The 20774-nt window shown below is 38.1% G+C and overlaps 1 protein-coding gene across 1 annotated transcript in view; it reads left to right on the top strand.

The window, feature by feature from the left end:
• Window positions 1-20774, top strand: part of LOC137278142 (protein odd-skipped-related 2-like) — a 63900-nt gene that overhangs the window by 30268 nt on the left and 12858 nt on the right. Inside the window, exon 3 of the mRNA XM_067810313.1 lies at window positions 99-249. Coding sequence (XP_067666414.1) covers window positions 99-249 — 151 coding nt within the window. The remainder of the gene's footprint in view (window positions 1-98; window positions 250-20774) is intronic.

Raw genomic sequence — 20774 nt, 5'->3', positions numbered from 1 at the left:
TGATATATATGTTTCTTGAATGCGTATTTACTTGCAGAAGTATTCACTCCTTTTTCCATGACAAACATATTACTCGATTTTGGTCCACTCGCACACAGGTTTTGACGAAGAAAAAAGTAAAGCAAGATTCGACTTCGCTCACCTGGCTAAATCAGTGTCTGAAGAAAGCGACTACAAGACTCACTCAGTGCCCAAGAACAGGGATGCCCAGATAATAAGTCACGTGATGGCAAACTGCTGCGGCGCCAGGTACATGTGCTATTCATTTGCATCTCCTTGGCTTAACCTTTGCCCATGTTTTGTTTCACATATACATCGATCCTATGTTATTCCGTTCGTTATATATTTATCAAAAGTGGGTACTGTCCTGTACAGAGTGCACTGTCTTACACACGGTGCGTCCCGTCCTAGACACATTATGTTTTGTCACAGATTGTATCGTGCTATACACAATATTTATCATCACATTATCGTCCTCACAGACATGTACACAACATGTACTGTGATCTACACAAACTTTACCATCCTATACACAATATCTATTCTCACATCAAAAGACTTTACGGTCCCATACTCAATATGTACTTTCAGATGCACAGACTTTACAGTCCGATGCTCAATATGCATAGCCACACACACAGGCTTTACCGTCCTATACACGAAGTTTATAGTCACATACACAGACTTTACTGTCCTATACAGAATATGTATTGTAACAAATACAGACTTTACCATCCTATACACAATATGCATTGTCACATATGCAGACTTTACCATACTATATACCATATGCACTGTGATATACAGTGGGGCTACTGTTGTCTACACACAATGTATTGTCATATACACAAACTTTGCCATCCTCAATAGAATATGTATTGTCACATACACAAACTTTACCGTCCTGTGCTGAATATGTACTGTGACATAGACAGAATTTACCATCCTTTACATAGTCTTTATTGTCACATAGACAGACTTCACCGTCCTATACGTAATATCTACTGTGACAGGCATACTACTCTACCATACTACACACCATGTGTGTTGTGACACAGAGAGATTTTCCATCCTATGCACAATATATACTGTCACACACACTTTAATGTCCTATACACAACATGCCCTGTCACACACACAGATATTACCGGCCTGTACACAATAAGTATTGCCATATACACAAACGTTATCGTCCTACACACAATATGTATTGTCATATACACAGGCTTTACCATCCTATACACAACGTGTTTTGTCACAAACACAGACTTTACCGTCGTTTAACGCAATATGCATTGTTACATGCACAGACTTTATTGACCTATAACCCAATATGTATTGTCACATACACTTACCTTACCATTGTCCAAACGCAGACTTAACCTTTTCAATGCTAAATATGAATTGTGAAATACACTGAATAAAATGTATCATCCTATGCAACGACTTTACCGGCCTCTACACAATATGTACTGTCAAATTCACATACTTTTCCGTTATATACACATGTACTGTGACATACAGAGGCTTCTACGGTCAACATGTAATATGTTTTGTCATAGACTTTGCCGTCCTATACACAGTATGTACTGTCACATCCACAGACTTTATACTTTTTACAATCCTATACACAATATGCATTGTCACACACCGTCCTATACTAAATATGGGGTGTCACAATGTGGACTTGTGAAGATCTAGCTTAGAAGTGGTTTTCATCTCTAAACGACTTGATCCGTCCAGGATACAGTGTGTACAGTCTTTTATTACCCACGTGGTACTTCGTAAAGGTGTTTCATAACAAAGTGTCATGACACGTATGTGTCATAACACCTTCGAGTGATTTGATTGGCTAATACGTGAACTTTGACATTACTGGTACTACTTTCATCACTCATTCTATTCATGATTTTCATTCAAGTTTTCACACCTGAGCAAGTAATTTGTAAAACGAAAACACTTCTATGGAATTAGATCAAATTTATTTCATTTATCGTGGTTACAAGCATTATTTTCAAATCTATGATAACTCAAGTTTCTGTGATAAAAACGAAAATAAAACAATCCATAAAAATACGTAAACAAATACATCTAGTAGGCCTCTCATGAGTGTATACAAATATGGCGTCGCCCGTAAAAGTTATTGATTTCGTCAAAATTGAGGGACAATTGGTTGGAAGAGTTGTGAATGTTATCAAGAGATTGAATACCTTCTGCCTGTATGTTGTCAGGACTGCATAGTAACACACAACATCAAAAGACGAGTGGTGCTCTTGTATCTCTATCACTGCCACTGTCAGCCGCATCCATTCGCGTCCTCCCGCACAAACATATTGTCACTGCCTTGCCTCCTGTGGTTTCTTATGTAGGGGTCGAAAGCACTTCCCAGAATCTGAACACAATAGGCTTGAAATCGTCTTCGTTCGAGGTTGTAGGCTGTGTTTTCAGACCCAATTTTCGATGGAACCTTCAACATAAACGTCGAATCTCGACAAGTGGGAATTCCAAGCCGAGATGAGAAGGCGTCACTGGCATCCTGCGCAAAGCGTCGCCAAATCATTTACAGTAACTCGTCCTCTGATGAAGAACATTAAGCTCCACTATTTGAGACATACAGTTCTCTGTTATTCACATTCATCTTAGCTGTTGAGTTTGTAGCTTCTAATTAAATGCTCCCCAGAATCTTCTTCTAAGGGAACACTTCTCCACATGACGACTAGCCCGACAGTGATGGCCGACTGACGTTCAGGCTAGATTTAGGTCACGTAGTCAAGTTCAAAATATTTACACTTCGCAAGTGTTTTGATGAATTGCATTATTGCTTTTGAACACAAATCCTCAACTGAAAAGAATAAAATTTTGATTACGACTTGATTCTGACTTAATTTGTTTATTTTCTTGTGATTAGGCGCCGTATAGGAAATACGTTTTCCTGGAGTGAAGCGATTGACATTCCAATCACCAATATGATGTATTAATCCGCGTTACATGGTTCTATTTAGGAAAGCTAAATACTGCTTTATTTTAACGATATTTTCCTCAAAATACATCTTTTTCCATGTTTTGGAGGTTGTGAATGGATGAAAGTATGTTCATAAGTATCATGGCACAAATTTCAACTCATTGTGACTTAATTCCGTTAATTTAGAGCGATTTAACTAAATCTCACCCATGGGCGAAAAACATTTTGGCCCATGGGCGAGAATATTTCCCTTTACCCCAAATACATCTTTTCCAATGTTTTGGAGGATGTAAATGAATGAAAGTACATCTATGAGTATCATGACAGAAATTTCAACTCATTTTGACTTAATTCCTCTAAATGAGAGCAATTTTAAAAACTCTCGCCCATGGGAGAAAAACATTTTGGCCCATGGGCGAGAATATTTGCCTTCACTCAAAATACATGTTTTCCTGTGCTTTGGAGGTTGTAAATGAATGAGGATATATTTATGAGTATCATGGCACAAAATCCAACTCATTTTGACTTAATTCTGCTAATTGAGACCACTTTCAAAAACATCTCGCCCATGGGCGAAAAACATTTGCTCCATGAGCAAGAATATTTCCTTTTCACTCCAAATACATCTTTTCTAATGTTTTGGAGGATATAAATGAATGAAAGTGCCATTATGAGTATCATGACACAAAATTCAACTGATTTTGACTTAATTTTGCGAATTCAGGACGATTTTTAAAAAATATGCCAGGATAATTACTTTTACTCAAAATACATCTTTTCCTGTGTTTTGGAGGTTGTAAATGAATGAGGATATATTTCTAAGTATCATGGCACAAAATTCAACTCATTTTGACTTAATTCCGCTAATTTGTAACAAGTACAAGAATGTGGACTTCCACTTAAATTTTCATAGATTTTTTTATTATTATTGTCTTGGAGGTTGTAAATTTATGAATGAAAGTGTGTTTATAAGTATCATGACATGAAAAATGAAATCATTCCGGTCTTAATTCGACTAATGTCGCTTGTGGACGAAACTATTTTCGTTTGCTTGTTTTCTTTATTTTGCAAACATGTGGTTCAAAAATAGATGAAATTCTAATGACAATTCGGTTTAATTTCGTGAGTTTAGTTTTATGTCGCACTCAGTAATATCCCAGCAATGTGGCGGCGGTTTGTAGATAATCGAGTTTGGACCAGACAGTCCAGTGATCAACAGCATGAACATCGACGTGCACAATAGGGAACTGATGACATGTGTCAGCCAAGATCTTCACGGGTCCCGAACACAGAGCTTTACTTCCAGCAACATATACAGTACACTTAGAATACTAAGCCATGAGATTCTTTTGAATTTAGGTATTTTATAAATATAACAAAATTCAAGCTATATCTATGAAGTTGAAGTTATTTGTGAAAGCCCTAATCAAGAGTGGCCGAACTCCAGTGAGTATGCTGGGACACATTAATAAACAGTGTTGTGAGATCTTTTAACTGTATTGAAATATGTCTTGTCAATCCCACTGACATTCGCCAAATGTACCTACCTAATAGTTTTAAGTGTACCTACCCAGTTTAGCATGTTTCGTTTTAATAGTGTGGTCTCCAGTTTTAGTAATTCCCGTTTGCCCGTCCCGGCTTTTCTTCGTCCGAGGTTTTATGGGGTATTCTCCTTTTTGTCAGACCAGAAATAATCTACAACAGGGACAGGTCACTCGCTTGTTTTCTTTACCATTTGTACTAATTAGTATGCGCCTCGTCATGCTCCAATGCACACAGTGGCCTGGTTCGTTTCCATCGCAACTTCGACTGCGTATAACAGTACTTCAGCCAGTTTACTGTATCAGTCGAAATCTTACAATCAATGAATGAATGAATGAAGAGCAAGAAGTATATGTGAATGAATGAAAGAAATAATAAAAGAAGTGCATATGTGAATGAATGCGAAAGAAATAATAAAAGAAAGAAGTACATATGTGAATGGATGAAAGAATAAATGATACACCACTGCCATCCCTTCCAAAACCTGCTAAAGAACGCAAAACTATCGTTAGATCACATGTGTTAACATCAGCTTGTTATTGTCTCCCTGGTCAGACATAACAATTGTTAGACAGGTTAAAACAACAAACTATCTGGTTGACTGCACAGATGCCCGTTGACGTAGTATACCCACATCACCTACTTTTCCTGCGTAACCTTCATCTACATCACCATCCTTAATATATTGAGCAGAGAGCACAGAAGGCCGTGTAGCTGTAACCACTGAACCGTGGCGTCTCTCTGCTCCCAAGTTCCCAAGTGGAGGTGTCCTTTTCTACCTCTTCCATCAATCTTTAAAACATCTAACAAGCTCAACGCATGCAACCTTTTACTAAAATGTGATGTTATACGTATCATAAGAGCATTTTATGTATTATTCAGTTAATAAATTATCATTTTATCGTACATATATGTACAATATTGTGCTTTGATTCTGTAACTACCCACATTATGATATTGAGACCATTCTGATTTATCGAGTAAAATACGATTGAATATTTTTGAGTTTGAATCTTGGCATATCTTACCTTTTTGCCACTTTTACACTTTACCTTTTTAAAGGGGTCGTGCATATTTTGGTGGTTTTTAGTATTCAATCTATTCGTTTAGATTTATTGATTTATTTGTTTTTGTTTTGTTTTGTTTTGTTTTTTACTGCTAGTGGCCCTGCTAGTGTGCTTTCATAACTGTAAATTTATTCTGACGTTTGACGAGCGGAGCATGAAGTGTTATTATCATGTATGTTATGTAATTATATTATTGGTATGGAGTGGCATTGATATGCAGGTTTATGCTTGCCAATCCAGTCACGATTACTTGAGGAGATTAGTTTAAACTATAGATTAAAGTATCCATACTATTAATGTGTAATCTTGGGCTATGAGGAATACGTAATGTAATCAAGACTGATTTTGCGTTTACTTTTCTATTTTTTAAATACATTTTCACTATTTTTGCTACAGTCGAAAAGATTTACTTTGGCTTTCGTGATTGTGGTCTCTAAGTATTTTCGAAATTATGTTGTTGAGACAGCTGGAACTGTTGATCTGCAGTCTTTCAAAATTCAGTTTCACGAGATACATTCTCCCTTTTACGGTTTCTCAAAATGAACATATAAGCGTTTACACGTCTTCCTGTAAAATAAGTAGGACGACACGTGAAGTATAGCAGCGCATTTGCCATAACTGAAGTTGTTACTATGATAATGAAAACTGTCTTTTCCAACATTTACCTTGCAAGCAATTTTATCAAGAAACCAAATGACTCATTACTAATGGAAGGAGTGAACTGAAAGTCCATTTTATTAACTGAAGTCACAGGTTGAACTCGCTAAAATCGATTCACTTACATTTTGGTACACGTGTCTGATTTCGTTTCCTGAGGATACACATTTTACTTTTTTAGAAAACCTGTGTCTAATCCCTTAAAACAACACCGTTGTCACTACACCTAACGATTTTGACCTTGACTCGAAACAAAGGCTTAACTTGCAGGACTACCCCGTAGACATCCATTTCTTGATAACGAGTTTAACAGCTACGCCGAAATGCTGGTTACCTTATAAGAAGTTGTATATCCATAGAACTTTCACTGTTTTTTTAACAAATGACATGACCTGAACAGATATTACTTTGTCAGAGACTTCATGAGTGATTTTCAAGTTCTAATCCACACACTGATTTCCACTTTTTCATCATTCTGACTTTTATCTCAGTTTGTTGAGTATCTCAGCATAACTCGCAAAGACAATGAAAACTGAGTGGAACGATGACGCTTTCTGTTTCTGCCGCGTTCACTTATGTAATTTCCGCAAAGCGCCTACGACAATTTGCGCCGAAAAAGTCGTGTCTCGTCCGCTGGTCTTGTTTACTGGAGTAAAACAGCTGCCGCTTTAAAGTGTATTTTACTTGTCATATACACAATTCATCCATGGATCACATTAGGTCATAAGGTGACACCAGCTTTGAAATGAACAGGTGTTCGTGAGCGTATATGGATGAAAAAGACTGATTGTGCAAGACGCGCAGTCAAATATCTCACATTCAAAGGAAATCTCGAATTGATTGTTTTATAAGGCGTCGAGCTGACCAGTTGGTTTTGGTGTTGTGTATAAACCTCCTTTGCAAGAACTCTGTCAAGCATACCTGCTTTGTCCTTTTGCAAGACCTGCACATATTAGTCTTAGAAAGACATTGACATTTATGTGCATGTGCTCTGGAAAACCTTGTCCGGCACGATATTCTTTCCAATTTAGTTATTGTGTGCATGCTGTATTTCAATTTTGGAAATGGGCTTAAAACATATTTTGATTCTCAAAGAATCTGGTTCGTTTAGCAAGCAACCAGTACTATACAATATGACGGAATACACAAAAGATTGACCTATTTTCACTGTGGTCTATGATGACTTCGGTGAACGGAAAAAAAAACTTATTTACTGTGAAAACCAGAAAATAGTTGAATCCGTCCACGAGTTTATCATAAAACACAAAGCTTGATGTTTAATTTGTTAACAGGAAACTAATTAACTTGTCAAAAACCTTCTCACAAATGTTCAGTGTTTCTACAAAGAAAGTTTCAACCGTAACTCTCTTTTTCATGTTTACTTATATGATAGTCGTATTTGATGTAATGATATGTATGCACATGTTATTTAGGAGGTAAACATCATGTGTTGGCCAATTTCCGGGTGTTATTGAGTATTTGAAGCACGGGAATGCATTTGGAACCGACGGCAAACCGGTAAAATATGCCAAGATTCAAACTCAAAACTATTCAATCGTATTTTATTCGATAAATCAGAATGGTCTCAATATCATAATGTGGGTAGTTACAGAATCAAAGCAAAATATTTTACATGTCTATGTACGATTTATTTAGCAAAGCCAGAAGAATCCTAGGCAAACACGGCCGCTTCTCCTCAATATGTGGGTTTGTGAGAGTGAGGGTACTCCCTACAAGGCTCACTCCCATTAGTTAACAGGGTGTCCTCCCATTTTATGTATTTTTCACTAGATAGGTACGAAAAATTAATTAGGCGATGTGGGTATCTCATGCCTGGTTGATTTCTCAGGATTAGGTGAATTGGGAGAGTCGATAAACTATGATGATAGGGAATTTAGCAACCATGCTGGAGTGAAAGAATGACAAAACTCAGTGATAGATTAATGAGTGTCTTTCTTAAGCATTATGAAAATGGGAATGATAAATTAACACAAAATGCCCTATACCTGTCCAGCATGTCATACATATATGTATCATAAAATAATAATTTATCAACTTAACAATACATAAAAATACTTTTATGATTATGTATAACATCACATTTAAGTAAAAAAGATGCATGCGTTGAACTTGTTAGATGTTTTAAAGATTGACGGAAGAGGTAGAAAAGGACACCCCCACTTGAGAACTTGGGAGCAGAGAGACGCCACGGTTCAGTGGTTACAGCTACACGGCCTTCTGTGCTCTCTGCTCAATATATTAAGGATGGTGATGTAGATGAAGGTTACGCAGGAAAAGTAGGTGATGTGGGTATACTACGTCAACGGGCATCTGTGCAGTCAACCAGATAGTTTGTTGTTTTAACCTGTCTAACAATTGTTATGTCTGACCAGGGAGACAATAACAAGCTGATGTTAACACATGTGTTCCAACGATAGCTTTGCGTTCTTTAGCAGGTTTTGGAAGGGATGGCAGTGGTGTATCATTTATTCTTTCATTCATTCACATGTGTACTTCCTTCGTTTATTATTTCTTTCGCATTCATTCACATATGCACTTCTGTTATAATTTCTTTCATTCATTCACATATACCTCTTGCTCTTCATTCATTCATTCATTCATTGTAAGATTTCGACTGATACAGTAAACTGGCTGAAGTACTGTTAAACGAAGCGAACCAGGCCACTGTGTGCATTGGAGCATGACGAGGCGCATACTAATTAGTACAAATGGTAAAGAAAACAAGCGAGTGACCTGTCCCTGTTGTAGATTATTTCTGGTCTGACAAAAAGGAGAATACCCCATAAAACCTCGGACGAAGAAAAGCCGGGACGGGCAAACGGGAATTACTAAAACTGGAGACCACACTATTAAAACGAAACATGCTAAACTGGGTAGGTACACTTAAAACTATTAGGTAGGTACATTTGGCGAATGTCAGTGGGATTGACAAGACATATTTCAATACAGTTAAAAGATCTCACAACACTGTTTATTAATGTGTCCCAGCATACTCACTGGAGTTCGGCCACTCTTGATTAGGGCTTTCACAAATAACTTCAACTTCATAGATATAGCTTGAATTTTGTTATATTTATAGAATACCTATATATAGCTAAATTCAAAAGAATCTCATGGCTTAGTATTCTAAGTGTACTGTATATGTTGTTGGGAGTAAAGCTCTGTGTTCGGGACCCGTGAAGATCTTGGCTGACACATGTCATCAGTTCCCTATTGTGCACGTCGATGTTCATGCTGTTGATCACTGGACTGTCTGGTCCAAACTCGATTATCTACAAACCGCCGCCACATTGCTGGGATATTACTGAGTGCGACATAAAACTAAACTCACGAAATTAAACCGAATTGTCATTAGAATTTCATCTATTTTTGAACCACATGTTTGCAAAATAAAGAAAACAAGCAAACGAAAATAGTTTCGTCCACAAGCGACATTAGTCGAATTAAGACCGGAATGATTTCATTTTTCATGTCATGATACTTATAAACACACTTTCATTCATAAATTTACAACCTCCAAGACAATAATAATAAAAAAAACTATGAAAATTTAAGTGGAAGTCCACATTCTTGTACTTGTTACAAATTAGCGGAATTAAGTCAAAATGAGTTGAATTTTGTGCCATGATACTTAGAAATATATCCTCATTCATTTACAACCTCCAAAACACAGGAAAAGATGTATTTTGAGTAAAAGTAATTATCCTGGCATATTTTTTAAAAATCGTCCTGAATTCGCAAAATTAAGTCAAAATCAGTTGAATTTTGTGTCATGATACTCATAATGGCACTTTCATTCATTTATATCCTCCAAAACATTAGAAAAGATGTATTTAGAGTGAAAAAGAAATATTCTTGCTCATGGAGCAAATGTTTTTCGCCCATGGGCGAGAGTTTTTAAAATTGCTCTCATTTAGAGGAATTAAGTCAAAATGAGATGAAATTTCTGTCATGATACTCATAGATGTACTTTCATTCATTTACATCCTCCAAAACATTGGAAAAGATGTATTTGGGGTAAAAGGAAATATTCTCGCCCATGGGCCAAAATGTTTTTCGCCCATGGGTGAGATTTAGTTAAATCGCTCTAAATTAACGGAATTAAGTCAAAATGAGTTGAAATTTGTGCCATGATACTTATGAACATACTTTCATCCATTCACAACCTCCAAAACATGGAAAAAGATGTATTTTGAGGAAAAGTAAATATTCTCACCCATGGGCCAAATGTTTTTCGCCCATGGGCGAGACTTTTTTGAAAAATCACTCTAAATTAGCCGAATTAAGTCAAAATAAAATTAATTTCATGTCACAACACTAATAAATACACCTTCATTTATTTAAAAACTGCAAAGCATGGAAAAAGCATGTATTTTCAATGAAAGTAATTATTCTCGTCCATGGGCCAATATGTTTTTCACCCATGGGCGAGATTTTTTTAAATCACTGTCAGTTAGCAGAGTCAAGTCCCAACAAGCTGAAATTTGTGTCATGATACTTATTAATATTTTTCATTCATTTCCAACCTCCAAAACATTCATTTTGGACGAAATTAAACACTCTCACCCATGGGCCTGGCCACTGGCCACTGTTCGCCCATGGGCATGCCCATGGGCGAGCGAGTTTAAATTTTGAGTTTTCGAAAAAAATTTTTTTCATTTTTTCATCCTTAGCACATATCCATAACAGCTACATGTTTAATTTTGCCAAATCCCTTGTGAGAGAGTGGCCACAGTGCTGAGAGTTTCTGGACTTTTGTGAGTCCAGAATTAAATTGTGACATGTTGGATACAAAACTCGTCCCCCTTTCATATCAAGTTTATGTCCCTCGTATCAAGTTTATGTCCCTCGTGAAATAATTTTGGTTTGTCACGAGCTAAAGTACGTAACGCATTGTAAACTGTGTGTGTCCGTAGTATGTAATGTATAATACACACTCAGTGTCTTCTAACTCGCAGTATGTAATGTTTTATACGCAGTTCGTGTCATCTTAAACGCAGTACGTAATTTATCATACACTGTGTGTGTCCTCTTACACAGAGTATGTAATGTTTGACATACAATGTCTGTCCGTCCTACACACAACATGTAATGCTCTATACACAGCGTGTGCCCTCCTACATACAGTATCTGATTATTAATATAATTATACACAATCTGTGTCCTCCAACACATTTTGTGGTGTTTTATACTTTGTGTGTCGCTCTAGAAAAGTGAAACCTGTTGCCCATGGACAATAAATATAATAGGGTATCAGAGATATGGATATAAAACTAGAATGGAAAACTAAAACATTTCATTAAAGCAGACAATACAATATAAAACACGTGCTCTAGATTGCCAGCAACTGAAGGGACCATGCAGATTTACAGTACATTTGCTTTCTGCATGGACCCTAGCTGGATCTACACCAACCCTTCATCTGTTAGCAACTTAGACACATCAAGCCATGCAATAAAAACAAATATGCTACGAAAGATGCTGTGATAAAAAGGCGGAAGTTCAAACTGACTGTGAATTCTTTGTACTTCCATGAGTGAGGGAGTGAGTTATTATTTAACGCCACATCGGCAATATTTCAGCCATATCGTGACGAGGTTTTTAACACTGAAATGGAATATATATATATAAAAATCGTTGACGAAGGACAGTAAAACAACTAGAATATCACAATTAGAATTAACACTAGCGTGGAAAATATCACTATACAATATAATAATAGGCTATAGACCGTTACCAACTGAAGGTTGATCACCAGACTAGGGACCAAGGGGGTCTGCATGGACCCTAGTTGGATTTACTTTATTCCTTCAGTTGCTAGCGATTGTAAGAAATGTTAGCCAACATTAAAGCAACACGAATATTAAATTGAAAAAGCCTGGTAATTTTACAATGACTTGAAAGTTTTGGGACTTACGTACCCTCTCAGGAGGACAATAATTTTACAATACTTTAACCCCGTTTGAGGGCATAGCCACTAACAACCGAAGTTACTAATCTAAAGTACCAAGCATTAAAATACATCTATTTACAGTACGTAATAATCAGAATTCATCAATGAAATCAATTGTTTTAGAAGACCAATAATTACATGAGAATTAAAAAAGGTGAAAAGATCCTTAAGTGTTTTTACAGTGAAATATGTGTCCCTTATGATCGAAAATTACAACACAGTCAAGCAGGATATGCTTGACCGTGACTCTCTCATCACAAGGGATACAAAACGGAGGGTTTTCACCTTTTAACAAGTACTTGGCTATCTGGTATGGTCAATACGACATCGTGGCGAAACAGATTTGTTCAGTGCTGCATTGGCAGCAAGATCTGCCATTCTATTCCCAAAAATGCGTGGGTAACCAACAAAAGACGATGTCGTAATTTCCAGTACCAAGATCATTATATAATTCAATAATTTCTATTGTTATTAGGTGTTTACACGATAAGTTTTCAATCGTCTGAAGGAACTTAAGAGAGTTTGAACAGATTATATATTGCTTATGTCTCTGGTGTTTTATAATATATTTAATAGTCTATTGCTATATTGCAATATTATTGTAAAGATAGTTTTCTACGGCGTTGGTTAAGAGAAGGCTCATCGGCCTCGACGTAAAGACGGTCAGCGGGTGTAGTTCTGAAGTTTAATATTTGGACGATGGCTGTCCTGAATTAGATAGACACTACAGCAAATGGCCTAATTCTGAGTCCAAGTGGCGGAACAACAGAAGGCGTTTTGTTACACAAATCCTCATAAAGGGGATTATAGACACGGTTAAATGCAGGATTAGACTCATTAGAAGACCATCTTGCAATAAATTGTAAAGATAGTTTTATACGGCGTTGGTTAAGAGAAGGCTCATAGGCCTCGACGTAAAGACAGTCAACGGGTGCAGTTCTGAAAGACCCAAGACAAAGTCTTGGGGCCTTGTGGTGGGCAGAAGCACCATATAAGATGGAACCATAATCAAGTTTCGATCGCACCAGTGATCTATATAAGTGAATTGAAGGTGGGTAGCTTGATCCTCTCCCCATTATGAATTAGAAACAACATTTCACAAATCGAGTGTCTTCAGGCAAATTGCTTGAATATGCGGTAAAAGGTCAAATGTGAATCGAAAATAAGCCCAAAGAACCTAGTCTCATTGACAACTTTAATGATGGGTGCCATTTAGAAATAGGTCTGGGTCTTCATGTGATTTGTGTTTACGGAAAAGGTGTATACATTTTTTAAAGAAAATTTCAAGCCGTTTTCAGCCGTTAGATACATTTATGTGTTTTGTTTAAACACAACTGTAGTTGTCGTTCAATAGTATGCATATTTTCCCACTGCAAGAAATATTAAAATCATCCACAAATAATGATGCATCGATTAAATCGGTTAAAACCTTTTATACGAAATAAAGGTCACAGACAAAATACCGCCTGATCCTGATTTTAATGATCAGACAAGGTAGAATCCACGCGGACATGAAATTGCCTGTCATTTACATGTATAAGTTGGCTATAAATTGAGGCAAACGGCCTCCCAATCAGAAGCCATTAAATCTTTTAAAATGCCTATTTCCACGTCGTGTCATTTGCGTTTTCAAGGTAAAAAATGATAGATAGATGTGTGTTTAAGGATAAAAGTAAATAATTTATCATTTCCAAAATTTTGAGATATCCAAACAAGGGAAAAACCGGACATAAAAAGAATATTTCATATATCAGACACCCAAGAATTCCTCCCATTATCATCCAATCTTTTTAACATGTTATAACATTGAACGGTAAATCTATCCGAATTCGTACGAAGTAGCTTTATCCAATGTTTGGCAGCCCTTAGCTGTGTTCCAACAAAGAGACCAGTGCGACCAGTTTCTCCTGAAATAGCTTACCAACACCTAGGAAATGTTTAAAATATAAAGCGTGGATTTGTCATTATATTTAACTCCCCATATTCGGAACAATATAGGAGAACTGGGGCTATTTTTCTATCCAAAATTTAGAAACAACTGGGAAAGATAAATTTATTCTCTCCCGGCATGTGGGAGATATAGTCGACGCCTCGTCTGTCCGTCCGTCCGTCCGTCCGTCCGTAATCATTTTGTTTCCGGAGCATAACTCAGAAACCGTTCAATATTTTAAGACCAAAATTGATAGATATTATTATCTGAACCTATGGTTGTGTCTTTTGCTATTTACAGATTTTTGCATTTTTCTTTTATTTTATTTTTGCTTTTCCATGGAATGTTTTGGTCTTAGTCGAATAATAGGAAGGGCTTCGTTTCCGGAGCAGAAATCAAAAACGTTTTAATATCTTTCAGCAAAACTTTGTACATATGTGTGGTAGTGGTGCCTTTTGCTATTTACAGGACTTTGTGATCTATTATTTTCTCGGTTTCCATGTAAATGTTTTGGACTTATGGAGGGCTGGTCTTCGTTTCCGGAGTAAAACTCAAAAAACGTTCATTATTTTTCTGCAAGATTTGGTAGATATACCAGTGAGATATACCTATAGACACTTGCAAAGCTAGCTGCTTGCAGGCTGCTGACCATGATAATCTGGACGATACAATCAGTCCTAAATATTTGTAGCGTGACACAATGCTTATTTCCTTATTACAGTACGTACATTTTTCAAATTTATTAAGAATACCCCTTTTCTGAAAACAATAACATTTGTCTTTTTCATAGCATGTATTTTTTTTAAGTTGACTGCACTTGGCATCAAAACATTTCGGTTGTGATTTAAAATGTTCACTTCAAGACCATCTACAAACTGCACCCGCCTTTTCAACACAGTAAATAAGTACAACTAATGTCTTAACTGCAGCATTTACATCAGTTTGTAAAGTATACTAGGCAAGAAGCTGTACATACAAAAATTTAAACTCTAAATTTATAAAACCTGTGTGGACACATATGGATTTAAACTCCGAGATAAGTGACATGTATCCAACATGCATGCACGTGCCACGCTCCGTGATGTCAGTGGTTTCGTTCTTGAAACGTGCAATACGTTGTTGCACGTACATTCCGGGAAAGAGAAACAGAGCAAATGGATGCCACTCAATACTGTCACTTTTGAAAGCTCAACCCTGCCCTCGCGATCATTCAAAAAGATAAACGGCTATTACAATGCAAAGCATGCCAAGGCTAACGTCTGCACCGCGTCATGAGGCCATTGGGATGGTCCGTAGGGGAATGTCTCAACGACAAGTGGCTGCACATTTCCAGTGCCACCAGAACACCATTTCTTCGCCGGTGAGACGCTACCAGAACACAAATGACGTCATCGATCGACCACATTCTGGACGTTCACGTGACAGGACAGATGTAAAAGGGTGACCCATCTTCGCCACAGGTTTCAGACTGCAGTGATGGCTGCCCGGACCATCTCAGGACTTCGCCGTGTTCACCTCAGCACAGTTCGACAATGTTTACGTCATCACGGGATCAGACCACGACGTCCCGCCATACGACCTATCCTGACACAAAGTCATCGACAAGCTCGCCGAATGTGGTGCCGAAATCATTTCTGCAGAGCCTTGTTTTGATGGAGAAATGTTGTTTTTACATATGAGTCCAGGTATAACATTTCCCATAGTGATGGACGTCAACGTGCCTAGAGACACGTGGAAGAACGTTATGTACAGGGCAGTGTCTTGGAGAGAAATCGCTTTGGTGGTGGTTCCGTGATCATTTGGGGTGTAAGAAACAGCACGCTAAAGAACTCCTCTGGTGACTGTTCAGGACAACTTATCTTTGTGTGGGCTACAGGGATCAGCTTTTTCGACCAGTGGCGATTCCTTTTCTGCAACGTCATGGCCCGGGGTTCCATTCCACCATGATACTGCCTGCTCTCATACGCCAAGGGTTGCTATGGATTCTTGCAACACCACAACGTTGACTTACTGCCTTAGCCTGCAAATTCACCGGATCCCTCCACGATACAGCATGTTTGAGACGAAATGGCTCGACGTCTACGCCGTCTTCCTCATCCGCCAGATAACGTCCTTGACCTTGCAAGAGAATTTGACAGAATCTAGTGTGACATCCCACAAGCCTTCCTTGCACGTTTGATAGGCTCTATGCGTCGTCGATGAACTGCTGGTCTCAATGCCGATGGTGGATATACCCGTTATTGAGCTTGTGACATTGTCGTTTGACCCCTGTCCCGCTTGTGGGCTTGTGACGTCATTATGATTGTCTTTTCAGTTGAAATTCTCCCGACTTGTTATGGTCTCATGATCCCACCACTGAAGTTTATATGTACCTTTGGCATTGTTATCGTACTTATCAACTGGGATAATATTTTGACAATGTACCGTTTCTTTATGTGGCTGGCATAGAAATAAAATCCTCAAATTTATGAATGCTTTCTCTGCTGCAAACATACCCCTGGTAAAATGAAATTCTATCTTTCGTAAGTGTACTTAGTAACAGTAATGAGGGCAATACTAATGGTGCTTCCTTTGGGTTTCTCTTTTTGTAACTCTGGCGTAAGAAGATTGTCAAAACTGCATAAAACCTTCAGATGATCAGAATCGGTTCTGTTATCTGGTGTATTAAATCTGGTCGTGATTGTGAGTGCTTGTTATGGCACTGAGGCAGTCGGACAGGATCGGGAAGTTTTGGGAGGGAAGGGTGGGGACAAGGTGAAGGGCTGATACGATGGCTGTAAGTTCTGCTGTGGTGATTGCTGTGTGGTTTGTATAGTGTAGGTTTGTGGTTATAGGGGGTGATTGTTCTACATGGATGCAAATGTCTGTAATTGCATTTGTTCCTATGGATGCGTTGGTGTAGCTGTAAGTGTGGTGTGGGTATGTATTGTTGAGGTGAGATTTTTAAAGGTTTGTTTTGATGTTAATGTCAGATTTTAGGGGGTAATCTTGAAGTATGGATGCCAGGGTGGTGTCAGTGGTGGGTGGGGGTTTGTCGTGGATGTAGGTGGTGATGGGAGGTGTGTGTTGTATGGTGTTTAACTGTTGTGCTTGTAGCAGATTGGTGAGGTGGTAGAGTAGTGGAGCTATAGCTGGGTTCCTTTTGAATTTAATTTAAGAGTTGATTTCTTACAGTTAGTGTATTTGGTGATGAGTAGGTTGTAGATAGGGTTGTGTTGGGCCCCAGCCCAGTAATTGAGTGCTGTTTGGTTTATCAAACTCACCTAAACAACACACTCAAACAAACACTCATAGATGGGAAAACAATAAAATGGGAAAAACCAAGGTGGCAGTCTCAGACACAGAGGGTCATTCACATCGACACACGCGAAACACAATCACACATTGAAGAATACATACAAATAGCAAACACCATCACATCACAACCCAAAATCATAGACTACAAAACAATTAACACCAAACCATCAACCTCTAGCAAACCAAACACACAAGTAACCTTCCTCACCTTCAAATCAACTACACTTCCTGCACACATCACATTTGGCGCACTCACATACAAAGTCACCCAAAGTCACTACACTCACCCTACATACTGCATACACTGTCACCTACATGGGCACTCCGCAAACCAAAACACCTGTCCCGTAAAACAAAAACAGATACTCCACACTAACAAGCACCTCAAACAAACCGATCTACCCAAACCAGCATCCATCCCAATCACACACCACTCCCTCCTATCCCTTTCTACATCCAGTAAAATTTCTCACTCTACAAACACCTCCACATACTCATACCACCCACCCCCACGCCCATCCAAACCCCGCACCTAGCGTCGCCCCTCCTCCCCCCTCCCCCCTCCCCGCCCACAAAACCCACCGCCCAACCCCTACCATCTCCCACGCCGCCCACCATAAATAACCTACTCACCCAGCATTCAACACCCGCAAACACTACTCCCCCCACAAACACAGAAATAAAATACAATTTTAAAAAAGCAGATTGGACTAAATTCACACAACTATGGAAACACGCAGATATATCCAACATTCAAAACCCAGACATAGACACCTTTAATACAAACCTCACAAACACCATCATAGACATCTCAAACAAATGCATTCCCACCTTTCGGCCCACCTCTGCACCAAACACAGTCCCCTAGTGGAGCCTCGAAATTATTAATGCCAGAAAGGCAAGAAAAGGGGCCCTCAATCAATCAAAGAGGGACCCATCAAAATTACATTTGACTAAAAAAACTACGAAATTCAACAAAAGAAACCATCAGGGCAGCTAAAAAACATCATTGGCAAGATTTCTGCTCTACCCTCAGGCTCAACAAATCAAATACTCGGAAACTGTGGAACAAATTTAAAGCCATACAGGGCAACTCCAAAACAATCATTCATCCTAACCTTAAAAAAGATAAAGCAAATGCGGTAGCTGCCCATTTTTCGGAAACCAGCAGCTCCACCAACTACACACATTTCCAAAACATCATAGAAAAACACCCCCATTTCCTTCAGAATCACCACACGCCCACTTACAAATCAACAAACTAATAAACATACACGAATTAAAATCTGCACTTAAACACAAAAACTCAGCCTCAGCCCCGGGTCCAGATCACATCACATACACCATACTGAACAAACTACGCACTAATATATTAATTCTCACAGTAACTCTATTTAGCGCAATGGACCCAAGGAACCATACCCACATCTGGGAAAACAGCAAAGGTGGTGCCGATCCTAAAACCAGGCAAACCATCAAATTCCCCCGACTCCTTTAGGCCAATTTCACTAACGTCCCACATCTGCAAAACAATGGAAACAATTATAAACAACAGACTCAAACACCATATTCAAACCCATAACCTCATTAGACAGGAACAGAGCGGTTTTACTCCAAATGGACCAACTTTAGACCATATTTTACATTTGGAGCAAGATATAAGGGTAGTCCAAGAACAAAAACAATACACTTTGGCCATTTTCATTGATTTAGTAAAGTTTTCGACATGGTTTGGCACAACGGCCTCCTCAAAAAATTATAAGAAATGCCATACACGGGAGAATTCTAAATTTCATTCACAGTTTCCTTAATCAAAGGCAAATACTTATCAAAACTCACAACACACTTTCGGACCCTTATCCATTAGAAAATGGAACCCCACAGGGCAGCATAATCTCCCCAACTTTATTTAACTTTATGATTAATGACTTTTCCGGACAAATGGCCCGAAATTTCTACAGCAAAATTTGCAGATGATATCTCATTTTGGACCTCCTCAACCTCTGCTGCCCAAGCCACAATAAAAATTCAAAGAATGTTAAACTATATCCAAAATTGGTCCCAAAAGTGCAGCCTGGTTCCCTGGGTCTGATGCGCCTGCGCTAACGCCCCGACACTGACCCAGGCAACCACTGCCACATGGCGGCGTTCACTGCAGGGAGACGCGCCATACATTTACTATAGAAAAATCCGAGGACGGGTGTCTAGAAGTTTTTCATAGCATTTTCATCGATACTATGGCAAAGTGTACGTCACCAGAACAACGGCCATCTGTACTTTCAGTGTTGGAAAACATTATTTAAGCAGTTTCGAGACACGAAAATCGTCGTTACATAGGCTATATGTAAACAATGACACACCTCCTACTTTCATCACCGACATGTGCTTTGATATTTCGTGTCAACTCGCTATTACCACGAAATCGTACAAATAAAACATAGATCTGAACGACCACACTGATTGGAAATAGTTAGCATCTTCATTTTAGCACGTTTGATTACGAAAATATCGCCCATTACATCCCGTGTCATCCATCGCGTCAGGGTAGGTTTAGCGGATATATTTTTTGACGGCCTTGTGAAATTACAATGTAAAGCGCTTAGACTGATATGAATGAGGTTAATGACAGCTAGGGTTTGGTATTCTGATATTTAGCCTCTACAAAAGAAAATGAAACAGTTAACGTATACGCCAGTATCATTCAGAAATGTTTATGATTATAATAAACATAGTGAATCAAATTATCAATCTACAAAAATACACACACATATACAGCTCAAAAAATGAATTTGGTACTTTATATTCCTAAACTGAACACACAAAAGTAATGGTATCATTAGTATGTTAATACATTGGCATACATATAAGGGAAAAACTTATAAGATAGATAAACATTCCAATGTTACTGAACTGTTGAATTAAGGGTGATTTTTTCCTATGAAACCTGTCATGAGAACTGTATTTTTTGTGGCTTGAAGCCAGTATCAGTGTACTTTGATTATTTTGAGCATGATAACCCTGGTGTTCTTAGAGTACATCTGATACAAATCATCTGACATGAGCAATTATTCAGATAGATATCATTTAATAAATAAAATAAAAAAGTTAAAGGCTGCTCTGGACTTTTTGCTTTACTTTATTATACTTTACATCAGTGCATGCCTACATAAATTAACTCACATCAGTGATTTTGCTTTTGAATTTTGAGTAATTTGCTCAGTACTTGTTAACCAGTTCATTATTGTGATTATATTTTTTTTACATCTTAATTTTATGGTGTGTATCTAGAAATTATGTAGATACTGGGTAGTATGTTAAAACCTAAACTTATTTGTACTAAAGCAC

Source organism: Haliotis asinina, chromosome 3 (genome assembly GCF_037392515.1).
Source record: "Haliotis asinina isolate JCU_RB_2024 chromosome 3, JCU_Hal_asi_v2, whole genome shotgun sequence".
Lineage (NCBI taxonomy): Eukaryota > Metazoa > Mollusca > Gastropoda > Lepetellida > Haliotidae > Haliotis > Haliotis asinina.
This window is presented reverse-complemented; position numbering and strand designations above follow the sequence as displayed.